The sequence below is a fragment of the Schistocerca nitens genome, chromosome 4 (genome assembly GCF_023898315.1).
Source record: "Schistocerca nitens isolate TAMUIC-IGC-003100 chromosome 4, iqSchNite1.1, whole genome shotgun sequence".
In the NCBI taxonomy this organism is placed as follows: Eukaryota; Metazoa; Arthropoda; class Insecta; order Orthoptera; family Acrididae; genus Schistocerca; species Schistocerca nitens.
This window is the reverse complement of record NC_064617.1, coordinates 513,549,918-513,574,737: the sequence shown is the minus strand read 5'-3', so window position 1 is coordinate 513,574,737 and position 24,820 is coordinate 513,549,918. Positions and strand designations below refer to the sequence as shown.

Here is a 24,820-nt window from a genome sequence, read left to right as displayed (position 1 = left end):
ATATTCAGGGATGCTACAACGGCCTTATGATCACTGATTCCCTGTTCTGCACTTACGGAGTCGAAAAGTTCGGGTCTATTTGTTATCAGTAGGTCCAAGATGTTATCTCCACGAGTCGGTTCTCTGTTTAATTGCTCGAGGTAATTTTCGGATAGTGCACTCAGTATAATGTCACTCGATGCTCTGTCCCTACCACCCGTCCTAAACATCTGAGTGTCCCAGTCTATATCTGGTAAATTGAAATCTCCACCTAAGACTATAACATGCTGAGGAAATTTATGTGAAATGTATTCCAAGTTTTCTCTCAGTTGTTCTGCCACTAATGCTGCTGAGTCGGGAGGTCGGTAAAAGGAGCCAATTATTAACCCAGCTCGGTTGTTGAGTGTAACCTCCACCCATAATAATTCACAGGAACTATCCACTTCTACTTCACTACAGGATAAACTACTACTAACAGCGACGAACACTCCACCACCGGTTGCATGCAATCTATCCTTCCTAAACACCGTCTGTACCTTTGTAAAAATTTCGGCAGAATTTATCTCTGGCTTAAGCCAGCTCTCTGTACCTATAACGATTTCAGCTTCGGTGCTTTCTATCAGCGCTTGAAGTTCCGGTACTTTACCAACGCAGCTTCGACAGTTTACAATTACAATACCGATTGCTGCTTGGTCCCCGCATGTCCTGACTTTGCTCCGCACCCTTTGAGGCTGTTGCCCTTTCTGTACTTGCCCGAGGCCATCTAACCTAAAAAACCGCCCAGTCCATGCCACACAACCCCTGCTACCCGTGTAGCCGCTTGCTGCGTGTAGTGGACTCCTGACCTATCCAGCGGAACCCGAAACCCCACCACCCTATGGCGCAAGTCGAGGAATCTGCAGCCCACATGGTCGCAGAACCGTCTCAGCCTCTGATTCAGACCCTCCACTCGGCTCTGTACCAAAGGTCCGCAGTCAGTCCTGTCGACGATGCTGCAGATGGTGAGCTCTGCTTTCATCCCGCTAGCGAGACTGGCAGTCTTCACCAAATCAGATAGCCGCCGGAAGCCAGAGAGGATTTCCTCCGATCCATAGCGACACACATCATTGGTGCCGACATGAGCGACCACCTGCAGATGGGTGCACCCTGTACCCTTCATGGCATCCGGAAGGACCCTTTCCACATCTGGAATGACTCCCCCCGGTATGCACACGGAGTGCACATTGGTTTTCTTCCCCTCTCTTGCTGCCATTTCCCTAAGGGGCCCCATTACGCGCCTGACGTTGGAGCTCCCAACTACCAGTAAGCCCACCCTCTGCGACAGCCCGGATCTTGCAGACTGAGGGGCAACCTCTGGAACAGGACAAGCAGCCATGTCAGGCCGAAGATCAGTATCAGCCCGAGACAGAGCCTGAAACTGGTTCGTCAGACAAACTGGAGAGGCCTTCCGTTCAGCCCTCCGGAATGTCTTTCGCCCCCTGCCACACCTTGAGACGACCTCCCACTCTACCACAGGTGAGGGATCAGCCTCAATGCGGGCAGTATCCCGGGCAACCACAGTCTTAGTCCGATCGGGGGATGCGAGGGACGAGCTGGCCGTCCCCGACGGATGAGGCTTCATTCCAACGTGATCAAATTGTAAATTTTCACAATCAACATGTGTGGGCTGACGAGAATCCGCAAGCAATTGTGCAATCACGTCATCAACACAGATTTTCTGTGAACGTTTGGGCAGGCATTGTTGATGATGTCTTGATTGGGCCCCATGTTCTTCCACCTACGCTCAATGGAGCACGTTATCATGATTTCATATGGGATACTCTGCCTGGAGCTTCTGCACATCTCAGTCGAAGTGTTCGTACGCTTCTCAACAACAGATTCGGTGACCGATGGATTGGTAGAGGCGGACCAATTCCATGGCCTCCACGCTCTCCTGACCTCAACCCTCTTGATTTTCATTTATGGAGTCATTTGAAAGCTCTTGTCTACGCAACCCTGGTACCTAATGTAGAGACTCTTCGTGCTCGTATTGTGGACGGCTGTGATACAATACGCCATTCTCCAGGGCTGCATCAGCGCATCAGGGATTCCATGCGACGGAGGGTGGATGCATGTATCCTCACTAATGGAGGACATTTTGAACATTTCCTGTAACAAAGTGTTTGAAGTCACGCTGGTACGTTCTGTTGCTGTTTGTTTCCATGCCATGATTAAAATGATTTGAAGAGAAATAATAAAATGAACTCTAACATGGAAAGTAATCATTTCCGGACACATGTCCACATAACATATTTTCTTTCTTTGTGTGTGAGGAATGTTTCCTGAAAGTTTGGCCGTACGTTTTTGTAACACCCTGTATACAGGGTGTCCCATTTATCATGACCACCCTAAATAACTGTTTGTCCAGATGCAAATTACAAAATGTTTCAAGCAAATGTTCTTTAGCCATCAGGGGGACATCAATCAGCAGGATTGCCCTCGTTGTAGCTTTGTTTTTTTACAGAGATGGTATGACTTTTTTAAATGGCATCCTGTATTTTTTATTCAGGAATTAATTTCCTCTCCTAAAGACCTACTCAAAAACATATCACACTGTACCATTCACTGAAACACAATATTATTAATTACATAACACAACATTGACATTGACGCTCCCAGCACTTAGTGCAGGTACTTGGGGTAATGGGACACATCCATGTGCTCACATTGACAGACAACAAATGTAAACATAAGTAGAATGCACACCCATCATTCCGTCAACCATTGTCATTTGAAGAGTTGTGTGAGTAGAATGTACACCAACGAAGATAAGGTAGAAATGCTACTCATCTATGGGGAATGTAAGTTAGCAGAACAATAATTGCAATACTGTTTTCTTATGTACGGGTACATTTAGTACAGTAGTTTAGTCCTTTTAAATACTGTTGTGTGGAGTAGGCATACAGTAAAGGTTGTGTGAAATGCTACAGGCAGCGGAACTGTGCAGAGAGCGATATCCTGACAGGAACCCACCTTCCCGACGGATGTTTTCTCGTCTTGCTGCAATGCTTCAGGAAACGGGAGGTTTCAACCCACAACAACTCAATCGTCGTAGCACTTGCACAGACGAAGCTGCCAAATTTACTGTTCTCGCTTTCGTTGCTATGAATCCAAATGTGAGCACATGACAGCTTGAACATAAGATTGGCATTGCTAAAACCAGTGTACATCGTATTCTTACATATCACCAGTTCCATCCTATGTACACCTACATCAAGAATTGCATGGGAATGATTTCCAGAATCGTGTACAGTTCTGTCAGTGGGCACAGTAGCAAATCCTCGCGAATCCGAACTTCTCCAAAGTTCTATTTACCGATGAAAGTTGCTTCTCAAACAAAGGACAGATGAATACAAGGAACATGCATTATTGGTCCAGTGACAACCCACGATGACTTAGACAGGTGGAACATCAGTGTCAATGGAGAGTTAACGTCTGGTGTGGGATGCTTGGTACTACAATTATTGGCCCTTATTTCATCAGTGATAGTTTTAACAGCACAGCGTATGCCAGCTTCCTCAGACCAATTCTTCCTCCTCTTCTGGATGAAGTGTCGCTAAGAACCAGAATTCTTATGTGGTATCAACACGATGGATGTCCAGCAGGTAATGCCTTGCATGCACGTTGTGTTCTGAACCGAAGGTACCCTGCCAGATGGATTGATCAAGGAGGAACAGTTACTTGGCCTGCTAGGTCTCCTGATTTAAATCCTCTGGACTCTTTTTCTTTGGGGATGCATTAAAGACGTTGTTGATCGCAATATTCCAACAACTCCAGAGGACGTGCAGGATTGTATCATGCTTGCTTGTAATTCTGTTCAGCAGGCAACACTGGATGCAGTAAATAATTCTTTCATTCAACGAGTATATCGGTGTCCAGGGTCACCACTTTGAGCACTTTGGAATGTTCTACTACTGGGCAGTGGTACAGGAGAGTCAAAGTCAATTTTGTGTTAGGTTTTTACTTGGTTTTCATTTGTTTTCTGACAACTCCAGCAAGTGGACGAGTTTGTGATCCTGGGCTCAAAGTCAATGTTGTGTTATGTAATTAATACTGTTGTGTTTCAGTGAGTGGTACACTGTGATACATTTTTGAATAGGTCTTTAGGAGAGGAAATGAATTACCAAATAAAAAATACAGGGTGCCATTTAAAAAAGACATACTGTTACAAAAGGGCGGAGGGGAGGGAATATTAACTAAAATTTATTAAACCCTTATTGCTGAAATGGAGAAACTTCCGTGTAGCTCCAAAGAAGTTTACAAATATTAGATGAAGTACAACAGCCAACAAATTCCAGGTTCAAACACATTACAAGAAAAACATGTGGAAAAGGCTAAGAATAAAACTATGTACATATAACAATTGGCCTACAAATGTGAGCTTCACAATTGTCTGTCTATCTGTCCCATAACTTGTAACTGAGCTTTAGACTTGTAATGTCCCTTTGTCTCTACATGTGGATGCTTGCTGTCTCATTGCTTGTAATCAAGCATCACGCCATTGTACTGTCTCCGAATCTCTAGAGATTGAAATCTCTGTCTCATGTCTTGTAATCTTGCCAGTTGCTGTTCTGCTATTTGTGAGGCTCTGGATGCAGCAGTGTGCTGCCCCTTATATTGTAGTAGGTGACATGCTGTTGGTCTTTCTCTGAGGCTCTAAATGTGGAAGCTGTGGCATGCAGCATTGGTAGACGTGTGTTCATTTCATTGATGCTCTCTTGTCTGTAATATTATTTACGTTTCTTGGACCATGGACACACCTGGCCAATTGCTGTATGTTTCCTTTGAGGCCTTTTGGTATAAGCAGTATCTGTAAAGATGCAAGAAACAGTTAGTTGCAAAACTAAGTGGAAGGCAGCCATATTTTGTTACCTTGTATGTACTCCTGTAGTTGTGATGTAATGTGAGAGAGGTAAAGTTGGTGTGGCTTCGCTTGTACTCACACTTGGCTTCTGCACTTACGTGATGTGAAGGTGTGCACATCTCCGTGTGTGCTTTGTGTGTGTTGTCATTTGTGCATGGCAGTATAATGATGTACATAATGAGCAGTGCACAACATTTGTATTCCTTTCGGAATGGTGTTTTGGAGCATATAAACAAAAGTTAATTATTTGTTATTACCTTACATGTAATATTGCGGGAGTGAGAGATTACTAGGGACTCATGCAATCTGCAGAATGCTGCTGTGTCACGCTCCTGGCTTGCGATATCAGTTGAGGCAAAGCTGAGAATGTCTCCACGGAATCTTCTCAACGTTAGTCGTGCTGTGTATTCATTTATATGGAAACATCTCACTGTTGCTGCTGCTATTCCGATGGACACTGTTTGGACTTTTAGTCGACAGGGCTTTTTAGTTGAAAGCTGTTCAAAGTGTTCCCAAACGTGAGAAGTTCACATATGCTGTGTCGACTGTATTGTCACTACAACGCATGTATCTATTGTCCACCTAATAGGCGTATCATGCGTCCATTCATTTCCTCATTCCCTCTGTCACTGCCCGTCTGGCCCCTATCTGTCCATCCACTCCTCCTTCCCTCTCTTTATTTGTCCACCTCCAGCTCCATCCTCCCTGCCCCTCTCTCTGTCCATCTTCTTCTCCTTGGTATATGCATCTCATACTATCCCCTCTAGGTGTCCATCAGCTTCTCCTCCTTTCTGTCTGTCACCTCCTTCCTCCTCTCTGTCTGTGTCTCTCTTCTTCCCCCATTTCTCACTGTCCATCTCTCTCTGCTCTGCAGTGCCCATTCACACATGTGGCCCCTGCAAGATATGCCGATACTAACTGCACAACACTCCTGTCTGGCTGGGCAGCATACTTGTCAAGAGTTGAATACACTTTTTTGCCTGTATCTGTCCTCCTATGAGAGCTAGAGGGTTCTAAGCCACACAGTGCTCATTCCAATATAGCAAGCAGTATGTGTACCAGATTTAGTTGAAATTGATCCAGTGGTGTAGGGGGAGATGCTGGAGATACACCTATACATATGTACATCCTGTTTTATATATGTAGGGATAAGGAATATAGTAGACATATTTGAGCTTCGTGAACGATTTTTGGCTACACTATTTGAGTGCTTAATCGCTGGAGGAGGACAGATTGTGCATTTGTAATAAGTACAGTTTGGAAATGGTAAATCTACATAATAGCCCCCATCCTGTTAGGAAATTTGACAGTACATTTGTTAAATTTCTAACTTCTTGTCCATTGGAAATGGGCAATATAGGGCTCTTTTGTGCTGTTAGTGATATTTCATGACCCCCTAAATCAATCTTATGTAATCCAAAATGTTCATCCTTTTCTGTCTGTTTCTGGTACAACAGTTCGTGCATAGACAGCCACAAAGGGCTAGAACAGGCCTGGACAGTATACTATAAACATATTGTGTATGTATATATATGAAAATATACTGTATATAGTGTGTATGTAATTGTGCAGTAAAATCTTCAAGGTAGTGAAAATCAAGGTCATTGATTTTTTTTATTTACGTATGAGTAGTTCAATATATTAAATAAGTTATTGTTTATTACTTCTCTCTGTCTAATGCAATATATACTGCATTTTTACTTTTTTGTACTCCACAAACAAAGTAGGTATCACAGTACTTCAAACCTGCAGTCTGTGTATTTTTCAGCACAATACATTTTTTCAAAAAATATATGAAGAAAATGACAGAATGCTTGGTGTCCTGAAGGGGAATCATCAAATGAACTAAAATAATTTTCTTCTGAATCAGTTTTGTCACTAAGCCGTGCTATCTTAGTAAGCATTTCACTGTCATTGTCAGCTTTGTATGAACTATCAATCACATCTGATGCTGAAATATGAAAATTTAGTGTTGCATTTACTGACAAAGATAGGTTAAGACTGTTACTTTGAGAATCTGTGGAGGAATCACCACTTTTGTTGACATTGAATTATTCATACTCACCATTGCTCTTTGTATCTCCGTGATCTTTTCCTCAGTAGAATAGCCATGAATGTGAAAAAGCTACTGACATATTGGGTGGAAGAGCCAGTGTACACCTACACTCAACAACAACATGCATGTATCACAATGCTGACATGGCTGTTCTCATCATTAGTGCTCAGGGAACGGCAATAAGGATTGAGTTAACTTGTTAGTACTGCTCAAGTAAAACCCTGTGGCCACACTAAGCTTATCAACAGCACACAGGGGAACGAAGGAGCTCGATGAGTTAACTCATTGAAAGCAGTTGAAGGTTTAAAATAGATTCGTAAAAATTTCTCGGTGTTTTGAGCTTCAGAATGAATATGCAGGTATGAAGAAAATTAGCAGTAGTACTTCCTTCTGGGCAAAGCTGGTTATAAATACTGAAATTTCTCAATATGGCTATCTGAAGTAGTCAAGGTAGCCAGTCTTACTTGCAATATGAAGGCAGAGCTCACCATCTGTAGCGCTGTCGACAGGACCGATTGAAGACCTTTAGTACAGAGTTAAATGGAGTGTCTGAATCAGAGGCTGAGAGGGTTACATAGCCCTGTTGGCTACAGATTCCATGAATTGTACCATTGGGTAATGGGGTACTGAGTTCTACTTTATAGGTCAGTGGTCTATTACACGTAGGAGACAACCTATACAGATATAAAGAGCTGTGTGGAGTGGACTGGGTGGCTTTTTAGGTTAGAGGGTCTCAGGAAACAACAAAAAGGACTTCAGTTTCACAGGGTGCTAGTCAAACACAAGACAAGGGTAGACCTAGGAACCGTAGGTACATCTACATCTGCATCAAACTTCGCAAGCCACCTAATGATGTGTGGTGGAGGAGGGGTACTTTTGTACCACTAACTTATCCCCCGTACCCTGTTCGTCATGAATGGTGCATGGGAAGAATGATTGTTGGCAAGCCTTTGTACTGGCTATAACTTCCCATCATGGCCAGTACACGAGATGTATGTGTAAAGAAGTAATATGCCATTCGACCATTCCCAGAAAGTGCTCTCTCGAAATTTCAGTAGTAAACCTCTTAGTGATGCATAACATCTCTCTTGTAAAGTCTGCCAATGGAGTTTGTTGAGCATCTTGGTAACTCTCTTGTGCTGACTAAACGATCCCTTGACAAAATGTGCCAATCTTCATTGAATCTTCTCTTTCTCTCCGTTTTCTATCAGTCCTACCTAGTAAGGATCCCATATTGATGAACAGTACTCAAGAACTAGTTGAGCAAGAACCTTACAAGCCACTTCCTTCGGGGATGAGCTACAGTTCTTCCTATGAATCAAGCCTGGCATCTGTTTTTCCCACTATTTGTTTTATGTGGTCATTCCACTTAAGATTGCTCTGGATAGTTACTCCTAGATATTTTACGGCAGATACTGTTTCCAGCAGTTTCTAACAAATAGTGTAGCTGTACAATAGTGGCTTTCTTTTCCTGTGTATGCATAATATGTTACATTTATTTATGTTCATGGTCAACTGCTAGAGCCTGCACCATTCATCAATCCTCTGCATGTCATTCTGCACTAATTGATACTGTCTTCTCGTGTTGCTATTTTGTTATAAATAACTGCATCATCTGCAAACAGCCTTAAAAAGTGTCTGACACTTTCTACTTGGTCATTTACATACATTTTTAACAATAACTGTCCTTACATACATTTTTAACAATAACTGTCCTGTCATACTTCCTTGGGGTACTCTGGAAATTACCTACACGCCTGTTGATTTTGTTCCATTAAGAGCAATTTTTGAGTTCTGTCAGCAAGAAAGTCTTGAATCCAGTCACAAATCTGGTCTGATAGATGATAAGCTCATATTTTTTCACTAAACGGCAGTACGAGAAGGTGTCGAATGTCTTCCTGAAGTCAAGGAACATGGCATCTACCGAAGCCCTGTGTCCAAAACACTATGAATCTCACGGAGGAACAGAGCGAGCTGAGTTTCACAAGATCTCTGTTTGTGGAATCCATGTTGATTTTTATAGAGACGATTTATGTTTTCCAAAAATGTCATAATTCTTGAGCATCAAACATGTTCCTCAATTCTACAACAGAGTGACATCAATAATGTAGGTCTAAAATTGCATCTGTCATACGGCCCTTCTTGAAAATCGAAACGCCCTGTGCTTTTTTTCAGTCACTAAATACTTCATTGCTCCAGCAGTCTGTGATAAACTGCTACTAGAAGGGGAGCAAGTTCTTTCACATAATCTTTGTAGAATCTTTTAGGTATCTCATCTGGTCCTAATGCCTCTCCCCTACTAAGCAATTGTAGTTCTTTTCTGTTCCTTGGTCGCTTATCTCAATATCTGCCATTTCGACGTTTGTACTATGGCTAAAGGAGGGACTGTGTTACGATCTTTGTGGTGAAACAATTTCAAATGACTGAATTGAGTATTTTGGCCATCTCTCATTATCTTCTGTTTCACTGCTAGTATGGTCTCCAAGCGAATGAACAGATTTTGAACCGCTTACTGATTTTACATAAGACCAAAACCTCCTAGGGCTTTTACTCAAATCAGTTGACAAAATTTTTACTTTCTCACTGAACACTTCTCTCATGCCTCTCCTTATGCTCATTTTCACTTCATTCAGCTTTTGTTTGTCAGCTAGATTTTGACTTTTCTTGAATAAGAGATGAAGCTGTCATTGTTCACGGAGCATTTTTCTAGCACGGTGGGTCTTTCCCATCCCATAAGATCTTGCTTGGAACCTACTTGTCTAAGGTATACTGAACACTGCTCTTTAATTTTTTCCATTTCTGCTCCACATCTTCATCGTCATCTCTGAATATTTTATGCTGACTATTCAGATACTGTGAAATTTGTATCCTGTCACTCTTGCCAAGCATACATATCTGCCTGCATTTCTGAACATTCTTTGTAAAACCTGTAGTCATAGTTTTTATAGTAGTAAATTGTTGTACATGTGTTGGGAAAGAACCAGAGCTCCAGTCACTGATTGAAAGCACTGAAGCTCAGATCATAGATACTGAAAACTAGCCAAAATTGTAGATAAGTTTAGCTGAAATTTTTACAAATGACGTAACAATGTGTGGAAAATATAGAATGCAGCTGGTGTTGGTATGTTTATTGCTGTCAGAAATAGTTTTTGCAGAAGGCTTTTGGAACATAAACTGTGTTCGAACATTATGAATTGCCTTGCAGAAAAAGATAAATTGACACAGTCAGCATGGATAGAGGTTACAATTGACAACTGGTATTAATTAATAACTGGTTCCTGTTACCGACTCCCTGACTCAGATGATATAATTACTGAAAGGCTCAAAGAAAACTTCAGTATCCCACTCATGTGGTTATAGTTGGTGGTGACTTCAATTTACACTCAATATGTTGGCAAAAAATATATGTTCGAAGCCAGTGGTATATAAAACATCATCAGAAATTGTACTAAGTGCTTTCCCCAAAAATTATTTTGTAGCAATTAGTTCAGGGGCCCACTTGAAGTGTAAATGGTTATGAAAACATACTTGACCCCTTAACAGAAAATAATCCTGAGAAAATAGGGTGCTTCATGATGGATACAAGGATTAGTGGCCAAAAGGTCATTGTAACAAGATTGAATACCGTAACATCCATGCCTGCCAAAAATAAGCACAAAATATATCTACTTAAAGAAAGCAGAGAAAAATTTACTCATCAACTTCCTAAGAGTCAGTTTACATTCCCTCTGAACTAGCCATGCAAATTCAGACCAGATTTGGCTCAAATTCAGAGAAATAATATTGTCAGCAATTGAGAGATTTATACCAAATAAATTAATACGAGATAGAAATGATCCCCCATGGTGCCCAGAACATGTCAGAATACTTTTGTGTAAGTCACAAAAAATGGCATGGCAAATTTAAAAGAACACAAAACCTGCACGAGTGGCGAAGTTTTACAGAGATGTCAATGTGAAATGCTTTTAATAGTTTCCAGAAAGAAACACTCTCTTGGAATTCAACAGAAAATCCAGAGAGATTCTGGTCATATGCAAAGTACACCAGTGGCAAGACACAATCAATACCTTCACTGTGTGATAGCAATTGCAATGTTACCAATGACAGTGCCATTAAAGCGGAGTTACTAAATACCATTTTCCGAAATTCCTCCACCAAAGAAAGTGAAGTAAATATTCCAGAATTCAAATCAAGAAGTGCAGCAAACATGAATAACTTAAAAGTAGATATCCTGAGTGTTGTGAAGGAACTTAAATCAGTTAACAAAGACAAGTCTTTTGGCTGAGGATGCATGCCAATCAGGTCCCGTTCAAAGTATGCTGATGTGATAGGTTCATAATTAGCAATCATATACAACTGCTTGCCCGACAAAAGAAAGATACACCAATACTCAAGAAAGGAAATGGGAGTAATCGAATGAATTACAGACCCATACCAATGACATCAATGTGCATTAGGCTTTTGGAACATATACTGTGTTTAAACATTATGAACTACCTTGCAAAAAAAGAGTAATTGACACAATCACATGGATTCAGCAAAGGAACTTCAGTCAGTTAATAAAGGCAAGTCTTTTGGTCGAGGATGCATGCCAGTTAGGTCCCGTTTGAAGTATGCTGATGTAATAGGTTCATATTTAGCAATCATATACAACTGCTTGCTCGACAAAAGAAAGGTACACCAATACTCAAGAAAGGAAATATGAGTAATCCAATGAATTAGACCCGTACCACTGACATCAATTTGCTGTAGGCTTTTGGAACACATACTATGTTTAAACATTACCTTGCCGAAAAAGATTGACACAATCACATGGATTCAGAAGATATAATTCTTGTGGAGAACAGCTAGTTATTTTTTTCTTGTGAAGTAATGTGTGCCATTGACAGGGGACCTCAAATTGATTCCATATTTCTAGATTTCCAGAAGGCTATTGACACCATTCCTCACAGGCAACTTCTAATCAAATTGTGTACTATAGATTTACAATTTCCTGTCAGGAAGGTCACAGTTCATAGTAGCTGATGAAGAGTAATGGAGAAGTGATATCTGGCATTTCCCAAGGAAGTTTTATAGGCATAGGCCCTCTGCTGTTCCTACTCAATGTAAATGATTTACAAGACAATCTTAGCAGCCATCCTATATTTTTGCAGAAGAATCAGAAGATGAAAATCAATTGGAAAATGATTTCTACTGAATACCTTTAAAGGTACGGAATGTGGCAATAGTCTCTAAGTAACAAAAAGTGTGTGGTTATCCATGTGAGTACTAAAAGGAATTTGTTAAATTTTGGTTACACAATAAATTACACAAATCTAAGGCTGTCAATTCAACTAAATACTTGGGGATAACAATTACAAGCTACTTAAATGGAAATGATCCCATAGATAATGTCATGAGGAAAGTGAGCCAAAAACTGTATTTTATTGGCAGAATACTTAGATGATGCGACAAACACACTAAAGAGACTGCCTTTACTATGCTTATCCATCCTCTGTTAGAGTATTGCTGTGCGGTATGGGATCCTTCCAAATAGGATTGATGGACGAGTTCAAAAATATTCAAAGAATGGTAGCTCATTTCGTATTACTGCAAAATAGGAGAGATGGTGTCACGGATGTGATACACGAGTTTCCATGGAAACATTAAAACGCATTCTTTGTTGTGGCGAGATCTTTTCAAGAAATTGCAGTCTCCAACTTTCTACTCCCCGAATGCAAAAATATTTTGTTGACGCCCACCTAAGTTGGGAGAAATGATCAATGTAACAAAATAAATGTTTGTTTCCTGTGTGCAGTTTGAGTGCAACAGAAGAGAAATAATGTGAAAGTGATTCGACGAAACTCTGCCAGGCACATAAGTGTGAATTGCATAGTAGTGCTGTAGATGTAGATACTTGTATGTGAATAACTTAATGAGATGAGACATATGTATCAGTAAGTTTTAGTTTCAAAGTTATACCTACCTGCTATGCAAGTTATTCAAGTCCATTGATATATAACTTTAATATTATGTTTGGTTGTATTTTGTAACATTTCTTGGATAAGAAAGTTGTTTCATAACAGAATTCTGAGACGCATACTACAATAACATAACCATTTTGTTAATATACTATTATACTGTAAATGTACTATCATTTTATACACAGATGAACAACTGAATGCATTATCTCTTCCGTACACTTGAATTTCAAAGATTTTAAGTGCACCATCTGTCTAAGTATGTTAGATTTTACTTAGTCTCTCTCTCTCTCTCTCTCTCACACACACACACACACACACGAGTGTGCACTCCTCTTGCAGTTATTGAAGTAATTTGGGGGGAGAGGGAAGTGGGATTTGCACAGTAGGGGTATTTTGCAGGAGTAGATGTAGTTCAGTTATACCCATGGGTACATAGAATCAAGGCTTGGAGATCTTTGTGAAAGGAGAGCCATCAAGAAATGGTAAATTTTGTAGTTGGGGGGGGGGGGGGGGCAGGTTTCATTGTCTAAGTGGCATTATATAAGTAAATGGCAGATCATAAGTTAAAGTGAAATAATGTTAAAACTCAGAAGCTTTCCCCTTTTCGAGGTCGTGCCTGAACTACCTCATTTATGACACTGCCAAATTCACTTTAGTTTTTGTTCTTTATTGATCATTGTTTTCTTTTCTAATTTTGAAAAGTGCGAAGAGACTAATCTTGCCATAACAGGGTGTGAGCAAGACTCCCATGGCACCAGAAGGGAATCGGCCATCCCTATGACCATGTGTCAGTTCTGCTGTCACAGATGCACAAATTGTGGGTGTAGGCTGCCAGCCCTGGGAAAAGGGGATATAACTTGTTCCCCTACACTGCTTCTTCCCTCTTGTGGTCTGAGTTCTTGTTTCTTTACACTCGAGGCTGACTACAACACTAAGGTGTCTACTTTTATTACAACCACAACTAATAGTCAATAAACACTGTATTGTTAAAGCGAACTATTGGTGTTCCAAATATAAAATTCCTTATACATACTGTCAGTGTAGACTCTAAAAAAAGGGGAGTACTCTGGAATCTTTTATTATTTTGCAAAGATTACTTTTATGGAAAGGTTACTGTTTCTTTTTCTCAGTGTTGAGCACACTCAAACATAATCTTAATTTTTCCTGTAAGTAGTAGTAACTGTAAATTGGTTGCATGTTTTTGTAAGTAAAACCTCAGGCTGCTGTGTGACAGGGGTTTATACCCTAGTGAGTCCCGCAGCTGTTAAGTATTTGTGTGCTGCCTCTTTAATATAAAAATGAGTAATACCTTTGTAATGGTTGACAACTGAACCATAGTAAGACTTTGTTACGATGGTATGTCAATAACTGTGGTAAAATATGTCTTTGATTGTTTTAATTATGAGAGGCTTCCAGTTTAAATAATGTTTCATGTGAGGCTAGTTGCCATTAACCCTTTGCTTGTTAACATGTTAGACTTTGAGGAGTTTGGTGGAAATAAAATGTCACATTTTGTTTGTTTAAAGAAATAATGTAGACAGTTTTATAATAATGTATTTACCTCCTCCATATATAGACCAATATTAGCTTTGAACATTACTGAACTCAAGACCTCAAGTTTATTCAAAGAACTTTCCACACAGTGGGCATGATACATTTTTGGAAAAATCATGGTTTGCACACAGCTGTATAGTGACTTTAGAAAACAACCAGTTTCCATCAGAAAGAAACCATCATCAGGTATAACATGCCATCATTTATCAGATGTGTGACAAGTCATAACTGTTAACAAGCATCATGCCATAAACCAACATGTTAGATACAACTATAATAATGGACTACTTACAACACACAGTAGGTAATGTTTGAATTATATGAAAAGACTGAAGAGACATACAATTTTGGCCTCTTTTTAAAGAGCGACAATACAGATGTGTGCAAACCATTGTCATCTCCTCAAAGTGATGTTGATTGTAAAAACGATATCAATAATCTTATTTGTTCACTCATAGTGGGTGCTGCAAACCTCTCTGCCCATTGATGTTCTAACTTTTATTGGCTCTTGAGGCTACACACTAAAGAATGCACAGAGAGAACAAATAAATTCAACATAACATTTAAATAAGCTATCTCCAGCTGTAGTTTGTGCTTAATTTTCATGTGAGTTACTGAAAATTTCTTGATTATCATCTCGCTTTCTACAGACCATTATTTAATACTTACAGCAAAATGTGTCCCCTTACAGTGTTCACTAGGAGACAGTCGTTGGTGCATCCTTGTATTGACTGAGAAGTCTGTAAAGTTGTTCACAAATAATTTATTTGACAGATGTGCAATATGGTGTGTGATGTGAGCGAGTATGTAGCTTCGAGATGCAGCCAGCAAGTGTTACGTTGCATGATTGAATGACATTAACTATATAAAAAAAAAAGTCATATAGTTGCTCTTTTTACACAGGTACGAAGAACTGTAGCAGCTCTGATTGCAGTGGCTCAAGGAAGACTAACTCTGAAAGACGTCCAGTACATGTTAGATGTACCTAGTAAAGACAGTTGGAATCCTAAGGCTGTTACAGTGCCCCCCTATGGGTTGTTCCTTGTTAATGTAGAATATGATCCACAAGATCTTTTATATGAAAGAAACTGTGATAATCAGTGGACAGAGAACAACAATTTGTAGAGATGTGTTAAATGTTTATAAATCTTGCAATGAGCTTCTTGAGTAGTTTAATACAAAAAAAGCAACATCTTCGGCCTTGTCAAACCACAGTAACTTCTCCAGATGGCAGAGTTCACAAAGAGATTATTAAAGATGGTAAATGTGTGCACTTGCCACAGACAGATTCATTAGCACCTGGCTATGTTGTTGATACAAATCCTGATCTGAAGGTTGCTCTCGTATTACCAGGTCTTTGCTGTGGCTCCCAGGATGTTGTACAAGATGTTAATCTTCTTCATAATTATGGAATAACACACATATTAAGTTTAGGTGTGAGAGTTGAACAGTTTGATGGTTTTGAGTATAAATTTGTTGAAGCTCTGGATCTACCTGACACAGACATTGTATCATTTTTAGAGCCAAGCTTTGAGTTTTTTAAAAAAGTGAAAGACAGTAATGGATGTGTGTTTATTCACTGCAATGCTGGTATATCTAGATCTGCTACTGTTGTAATAGCTTACCTCATTAAAGAATGTGGTATGACATTTACAGAAGCATTTGCATACTTGAAGGAGAGAAGGGAAGCAATTAGACCAAATGATGGGTTTATCAAACAACTTAAACAGTACGAAAATTCATTAAAAACCACACTTTAATAGTATCAACATTGATATAATATATAATAATCTCCAGTGTAAAAACAAATTTGGAATGTGTGCAAAAATATAAATAATTATATAATGTATGTATATATTAAGTACATCAGTATAAATTATCAGGTCCCCAGTGAATTCAGTATGAGCAAATTCTTACAGTATTAAAACCCCTTCAGAGTCTCCAAATTAAAACATTGTTAAAAAAGAATTGAAAAGTTTAAATATTTTTTACAAATATACATTTCATATACATTTTCCATTACGGTTTGTACATTCTTGTTACATTGGCTAAGCCACTAAGCTGTGGAATGGTACACGATGACTTCTGCACCTTAGTTCATTCTCCATTTAAGGTTTTTTTTTTTTTTTTTTTTTTTTTTTTTTTTTTTTTTTTTTTAAGGAAAAACATTCATTAACACATTTTGTTCATTGGCAATGAATGCCATAAATTGACATTGTGATGTTGTAGTACTGTGACTTTTATGATTACAATATCCTGAGTCATCAATATCTTAATGGTACAGGGTGTTATGTATAAGATCTAAGCCTGCTGATTAAAAATACTCTCAACTTCATGATAGAAATCCATTTAGAAGTTAAAACTGCTGTGATTCAAATAATTCCTTTAGGTCACATTCAACTGAGATTACATTACAGTGACGAAGGTGCTGCTTGTGATGCATAAATTTATTTGGACTGATTAGTTTTCAAGAAAACAGAGCATCCTTGTTCTTGAATAACAGCAACATATTTTAAGTAAGCAGGGTTATTTTATGAACTCAGCAAGAGGTCTTATGTTACTAATACTCTACCAACATATGTAAATGCCTAAAAATAAATGCTATTAATACTGAGCATACACCAACAAGGAATTTCCATTCCTTACATAAACGTAAGAAAACAAAATTAGATGCTGAACATCACAGCAAACAAAAATGAGGAAAGGCACTGCTTGCCTGTAGCTGAATGTTGTATGGCATGTCCCCCACCCCCCTATGAAACACACACACACACACACACACACACACACACACACACACACACACACACACGGTGGCTGCATGTGTATACATAAAAAAGTGATAACTGAAAGGCAGTAAAATCAATTAACAGGTATGTGTAGTGTTGTCACACACCAGTCAGCTACAGGTAGATGCCATTATAAAGAAATTTAAATTTTGTCTGAACATAATGTGTGTGATGTTTCTGTGCATGTGGTATGGAACAGATGTAAAGTAAGGTATCTTATAATACAAGCCACTTTACAAGAATGTTATTTTCTTTCTGTATTAAATCATAATATTTAACTTTGTGTGTTCAAGTAACATATTATACTGTGTTGTAAATTAAGCCATTGTGCATGGAATTAGTTATCTGGGAAATTTTCATGGGCAGCAAATATAAATTTTATTTAATGAACTCTTCAAGGAAGACATTGTTAATTGCTTTTGTCTTATTTATAAACAGAAAAATTACATGTTACATGAAAAATAAATGAATTAAAAAAAAATCACTGTCCTTCCAACCCTGCCACATATTATGATAAAAATTAGTCTGTAAGAAGTATTAAAAAGACGGTTTGACAGACTACCTTAAGGTTCTTTTCCTTTTCATAAGAATGTGGAAACAAAAATGCAAGGTAGTGAGCAGAAGTAACTGCTTAAAATTTTCAAATTCACCAGTAATTTTACAAAATTTAATATTGTCAGTTGCAAATGCCTTCAAACTACTACTACTACTACTACTACTACTACTGCTGCTGCAAGAGAATGATATGGCAAAGAGCAGCAGGGGAATCACAATGAAAATATGACTGCAGTGAGAAATAGTCCTTGTAGAGGCAGGGAGGTTGACAAGATCACAAAATTTAATGTAATGTTTTCATCAATAAAAGTGTAATACTGAGAAAGGCGAATGTTCCCCTGGTTAACCGAGACAAATTCTTGGTAAATAGTGTGTGTTTGGTTGCATGTAATGGATGGTGTTCTATTTGTAAGATGACTGATTTCATGTATATAAAAAAAAGTTTCACAATATGCATAAAAAGACAGGTTGGCATAAACTTGGCAACTTCTACTGAATTTTGGATTTGGCAACAACGAAAGACAAGGTCTGATTTTTGTGGTGTGTGTGAACACAATTCCTCAGGTTTCTCCATGTAGACAACTAACAAGTATTTTTAATTGATGTCACAATCTGTCGGGAACCTTACAATTGATGTTCAGCCTCCCATAAAGGTGTGACGACTAAGGACTGACAGAAAGTGTAGAAAATCTCTTGATATCAAAGTATACTCTTTAAATTGATTACCATAGAAAAATCTTGAAACAAGCAATGAAACATCACCATATTTACATTGGGGAACAATTTTTACAACTTGCACAAGAAGATCTTTCTGTGGGTTGGAGAGAGAGAGAGAGAGAGAGAGAGAGAGAGAGAGAGAGGATACAGACTCATTACAGAAGGTATCTTGTATGTTCAGTAAGGCCCACGTATCACTTGTGACCTCATTTAAAAGATTTCTTAATATTATTAATGTCTTATTGACAATGATGCCATCAGACAGAGACACATGGAGATCAGCATTCTAAGCAAATCCTGGTGTGTGTTAACAGCTGTTCTTCTCTATTAAGTACTATAAAAATATGTTTAGTATGATGGTGCCATATATACATTCTCAAATAAAACAATCTAACTTCAAACAGCAGTACGTAAGCTGGCTCCTCTAGCAGGAAGTGAATTACTTTTAGCAGGTACCTCCCGAGAATGAGAATGAGCAACAACAATTGAAAGGCACTGCACCCATTCTTCTGCATTTTTTCCATCCTTTGGTTTCAGTATGAGTGACTGGTCTCCAGTAAATATCTCAAATGCTTTTGGGATATTGCGAGCACCTCGACTCACTTTAACACTCCTTATTTGGTTTACTTCTATAGGGGTAACATCCTTGTCATCTTTCTGGAAGAAAACAATGGAAGGGAAGATAATGAATCATATAATAATAACACTTATCAGACTCTATTGCAGACTAAAACATAATCAAATTATTTTATTCACATCTTTGATAACAATTTCTTAACTGTCCGCACAATTAATTTAGTTTAGCACTGAACAAAATTGATTGTGTGGACTTTTAGAAAACTGATCAATGACTGTGAATAAAATGGTTTGAATATTCCCAGTATTCCTTAACTAATGATGTCATGTTGCAATTAGTAAGACACATTGTTTACAAATAATATTGTAAACTATAAATACAAGGCAGTAAGGGTAGCGGAGATCGAATGAGATTAGCTTGATAGTACAAATTACTGAAAAAACTAATCACTTGGTGCCAACCTGTATAAGATATTTCTTGCTATATCATCACATATCTTTAAAGGTGGAACTAACATCAATAAAACTGCACCTTCTAATTTTTCAAACTGACTTATAATCTATTGTCTCATATCATACAATCTATTGTGTTATATTGCTGTTGCTGATCTAAGCTTGATCTGTGTATTTTGGGACTTTCTCTTGTTCACTGTGGATGTGATTGAATGCTGCAACTAAACAAAGTTGTTGTAGAAACAGCCATCAATCACAATTTTATTTAAAATTCTCATACACTCAGCTTTCAATCCTCAACAAGGGAAAGATATAAAACTGAGAGATTATATTGTAAAGAACATGTAAATAATTGTAATAGTTGTAATAACATCACAGCAACAAGGAGTGATCAAATTTTTTGATGACTGCAAATACACAGGTGTGAAAAACTTGAGGAGGAAAGTAACTTTTGCATGATGCGTCGCTGCCATGAACGCAGCTTGATGAAACTTAGACCATACATAAAAAGAACTGCTATCGTATAGTACATATAGTACAGAAGGTAACTGAAAAAATACGCAGTGAGAGGAGCAGAAGTGACACTTTTACTCAAAAGAACAATTAACTGTAGTCACTGTGATTTATGATGGACATTACAAAAGAGAGAACAAGGTTCTTAATAGGATGTGTGATCACCATGGATAGCAACATGTTCCCATGCTGGCCTAAGGGTGGTAAGAAGTGCTTGTGGCGGGGCACCATTCCTCTACCAGTGTGGCTGACAACTGCTGTATGATCGTTCGTGCATGTGGACTTGCTGCAATATGTCTCCCTAATGCTTCACACACTTGCTAAACGGTATTTACGTTGGGGAAATGGGCAAGCTAGTCTAGTAAATTTGCTGAATATACTCTTGTTCCAAGAGCTCCTCCTCCTGCTGCTGCTACTCTGATGCAGTTGCACACTGTCATCCTTAGAAATGAAGTCGGGGTCAAATACCCCTGAGAAGACACACATGAAGAGCAAGTACAGCATCACAATAATGTTGCCCAGTGCGTGTGTGCGTGTATGTGCGCACCGCGCGCGTGTGCACGAGTGTGTGTTCAAAGATTTGGAGGTCAGTATGCTCATGCAACATTACACCTCCCCACACCATAACACCTGGATCATGAAAACAATCATGTTCAACAATGTTCTTGGATACATTTCGTGTTCCCACTTCTCGTCTTATGAGAGTACAACCAGAATAACTACTTCAACCAAATCTGCTCCCATCCTAGGAGAGCATGCATGCGACCACACCTCATTGGTCCAGTCCCTATGCTCTTGGCACCATTATAAACAATGCCTCTGATATGTGGATGTCAACAGAACAGAAAATGGTGCTTGCTGGGCAGAGGCTATTCCCATGCTGTTATCATACCAATGTGGAGTGTCAGATTGCACGCTTCGGAGTTCTATTCAATGTGATTGTCATTGCTGCTGCTGTTTGACATGAGTCCCTTCATGCCTGTTGCACAATGCAGCAGTCACTGCATCTTTAGTTGACTGTGGTTATCCACCTTCCCTGCTTCCAGAAACAGTGCCTGTGGTTCAGAACACTCCCCATGCACGTGAAACAAAGCTGTGAGCAATACCAAACTCCTGCGCTGCACTCATCCCACTTTGTCTCTCTTCCAGTTTCCCGATGATTCTTGCCCATATGAAGTCATCCAAATATTTTCTCCGTGCCATGTTGACAATGAAGAACACCACCACAGTGCACAGTGACTGCTAGCTGATTGACACACACTGTTTTTCCCATTCCTTCAACTGCTTTATGTAATGGGGCCAGGCCCACTGGGCACTATAGTCACACTAATCTCATGCCATGTGATATCCAGGTTTCTGTGCACGACTGGGAGTCCTCTGGCAAAATGCTCCTGCACTTCATTCATTCCCGCCGAGCTGTTTGTATGTGATGTTGCTTTATCTATATTGCCCTCAAGTTTTGCCCATGCTGTTTCAAGTAAAAATAAGACTGGTTGTGTTTCTTCCATAATTACCTATAATTTTAGAACTTCTTCATGAAATAAATAAAAACATAAATTAACAAAGTGACACCTAGTTTTTGGAATGACAAGTTTCTTCTTCAGGGTGAGAAAAGAGGAAAACATTTGTAAGGTCAGTTAGAATAGGGGTTAACAAGTAACCATAAGGTATTAGGAGTAAGATGGACACATGTGCATATATTATTCATTCACTAATGGCAATGACTGAATAGTTTCTACACAACTAATGAAATATGAACAGGTCATGGATACAAGTGGCGTTCAATAAGTAATGCAACACTTTTATTTTCTGTCAATTCAGTTTGAAAAATTGAGGAATTTGTTGTGGGACATAGTGGAATATTTGCATTTCAGTCCCTTCTGATAAGGTGGCTGCACTATATGTAAGTCTTCAAAGTAAACCAAAGCATCGCAGATATTTGTAGGTGCTTGCATAAAGTCTACAGAGACATGGCAGTGAACAAAAGCAGGGTGAGTCTTTGAGTGAGGCACCTGTCATCATCAGAACAAGGTTGTGCAATCCTGTCTGATCTCCCACATGCCAACGAGCCACACACAGCTCTCTCTCCTGCAATGTTGGAATGTGCAGACACTCTTTTGAGGTGATCGACAGGACATATTCAAACACCTCGCTGCATGACTGGACGTCTCTGTTGGTAGTGCTGACACTCATTCCACCAGTTGGGATACGCAAAGGTGTGTACCCGCTGGGTTCCTTGCCACTTAACAGATTACTATAAAGGTCAATGAAGGACCATCTATGCGGAATCGGAGTTTTACTAAGCTGATCATGACAATTTTTTGTTGAATGTCTCAAACATGTCTGTACACCCCAAAGCAGCTCACAAAACTTCGCTGGACTATTCTTCCTCATCCCCCCCCACAGCCCGAATCTCGCATCTTCTGACTTCCATCTGTTTGGCCCAATGAAGGCTGCACTCTGTGGGGAGCTGTATGAGGATGATGGGGAGGAATGCAGTAAGATGGCATAAGTCCAGTGCCTTGAACAGAGATTGTGTTAAGAAACAGGGTTCTTTAGGCAAAAGAGTGGGGAATAATATTGTGTATTATGATCCTGAATAAAACCAACCTAAATTCAGAAAAAAATGTTTTGTGTAACATACTGATCACCTCTGTAATTACTGAACACATCAAAACTACACTTAATGCTGCAGACAGTTACTGTATGTGTATTCTGAGAGCCACAGTAACTACTTTAATTCATTACTGGGTATCAGTCATATTTCCCACGCCTAAACACTTCGCTTCACCTACACCTCAAACTTGCATCAAAAGCAACTAGGCAAGGTTAAACCAGTTACTGTTGTTTTAAAGTAATAACATGAAATACAACTAATAACAAGCAGACTGTACCAAACTTTGGCTGAGTGCCAGACAAGTAGTATCGACAGACATTTTAGTATCTAGATGAAACATGACTGTATCTTTCAGATTAAAGTAGTAAATAACAGTAGATCATATGCTGCCACGGTGTAGTTCTTAGTTCTCCCACTTGGACATATTTTAAGATAAGTTTAAAGGTATAACTACATTTTTAAAAACTATGTTCTTATTTATAGTGGTTGACTTCACAGCTTGTCATTTGTATTTACAAAAGGGGAATTTTTATATTTCTTGTATTACTACATTATAACATTATTCTTAAAATTTACATAGGCATCCACTGAAATAAACTGTTGCAGTATAGTTGAAAAGGGTTGGAGCTGGGGATGTATTAGGGTGCATAGTGGGAATGGCACATAAAGCAACTGGGAGATCTATTTTATAGCTTCAGAAGCTACTGCACTAAACACAGCTATGATTATATTACATCTACATACGGTGCGTGGCGGAGGGTACCTCATACCACAACTAGCATCTTCTCTCCCTGTTCCACTCCCAAACAGCACGAGGGAAAAATGACTGCCTATATGCCTCCGTACGAGCCTTAATCTCTCTTATCTTATCTTTGTGGTCTTTCCGCGAAATGTAAGTTGGCGGCAGTAAAATTGTACTGGTTCTCTAAATTTCCTCAGTAGCAATTCACGAAAAGAACGCCTCCTTTCCTCTAGAGACTCCCACCCGAGTTCCTGAAGCATTTCCGTAACACTCGCATGATGATCAAACCTACCAGTAACAAATCTAGCAGCCCGCCTCTGAACTGCTTCTATGTCCTCCCTCAATCCGACCTGATAGGGATTCCAAACTCTCGAGCAGTACTCAAGAATAGGTCGTATTACTGTTTTATAAACGGTCTCCTTTACAGATGAACCACATCTTCCCAAAATTCTACCAATGAACTGAATATTAAATGCTGTATCTAATGTCATTACTGTGGTTCAATGGCTATCATATTTAACTATTAGTGTAAAGGTTCCATGTTCATTCAACACCTACATCTACACTCGCCAAATCATTGTACCACGCACGGCAGTACATTTTATTGTACCATATGTCAAGGTTTCTTCTTGGAGCATGGGAATAATGACTGCTTGTAGTCATATGCCTCTGTGCAGGCTGTTATTTGTCTTATCTGAATGATCTCTACGGGGCTGTAGATTATTCACCATTTCTGTCCTGAAAAACTATTTGTGAAGTTTTCTAAGCGGATTATTGCAAGGATATGTTTTTTACTACTGTATGAGTCGTCGCCCCCCCCCCCCCCCCCCCCTCCCCCATGGACCATCGACCTTGCCGTTGGTGGGGAGGCTTGTGTGCTTCAGTGATACAGATAGTTGTACTGTTGGTGCAACCTCAACGCAGGGGTATCTGTTGAGAGGCCAGACAAACGTGTGGTTCCTGAAGAGGGGCAGCAAACTTTTCAGTAGTTGCAGGGGCAACAGTCTGGATGATTGACTGATCTGGCCTTGTAACACTAACCAAAATGGCCTTGTTGTGCTGGTACTGTGAACGGCTGAAAGCAAGGGGAAACTACAGCCGTAATTTTTCCCGAGGGCATGCAGCTTTACCGTATGATTAAATGATGATGGCATCCTCTTCGGTAAAATATTCCGGAGGTAAAGTAGTCCCCTATTCGGATCTCTGGGCAGGGACTACTCAAGAGGACGTCATTATCAGGAGAAAGAAAACTGGCAATCTATGGATCGGAGCGGGGAATGTAGGATACCTTAATCGGGCAGGTGGGTTAGAAAATTTAAAAAGGGAAATGGATAGGTTAAAGTTAGATATAGTGGGAATTAGTGAAGTTCATTGGCAGGAGGAATATGATGGCTAGGACACTT

General features: G+C 39.4%; 3 protein-coding genes across 9 annotated transcripts in view; 2 read left to right on the top strand and 1 right to left on the bottom strand.

The window, feature by feature from the left end:
* LOC126253368 (tRNA pseudouridine synthase-like 1) overlaps positions 1-15,580 on the top strand; it is an 84,487-nt gene extending 68,907 nt beyond the window's left edge. For all 4 annotated transcript variants that reach the window (XM_049954649.1, XM_049954648.1, XM_049954647.1 and 1 more), the window contains exon 6: positions 15,359-15,580. In XM_049954649.1, the coding sequence (XP_049810606.1) occupies positions 15,359-15,580 (222 nt within the window). The remainder of the gene's footprint in view (positions 1-15,358) is intronic.
* LOC126253370 (dual specificity protein phosphatase 19) lies at positions 15,580-17,267 on the top strand. Its single transcript, XM_049954650.1, has one exon. The coding sequence runs from the start codon at positions 15,592-15,594 to the stop codon at positions 16,213-16,215; it is 624 nt and encodes a 207-aa protein (XP_049810607.1). The 5' UTR covers positions 15,580-15,591; the 3' UTR covers positions 16,216-17,267.
* The window catches only part of LOC126253367 (protein melted), a 253,424-nt gene continuing 244,797 nt past the window's right edge, over positions 16,194-24,820 (bottom strand). For all 4 annotated transcript variants that reach the window (XM_049954643.1, XM_049954641.1, XM_049954642.1 and 1 more), the window contains one exon: positions 16,194-19,173. In XM_049954643.1, the coding sequence (XP_049810600.1) occupies positions 18,913-19,173 (261 nt within the window). In that variant the 3' untranslated portion in view covers positions 16,194-18,912. The remainder of the gene's footprint in view (positions 19,174-24,820) is intronic.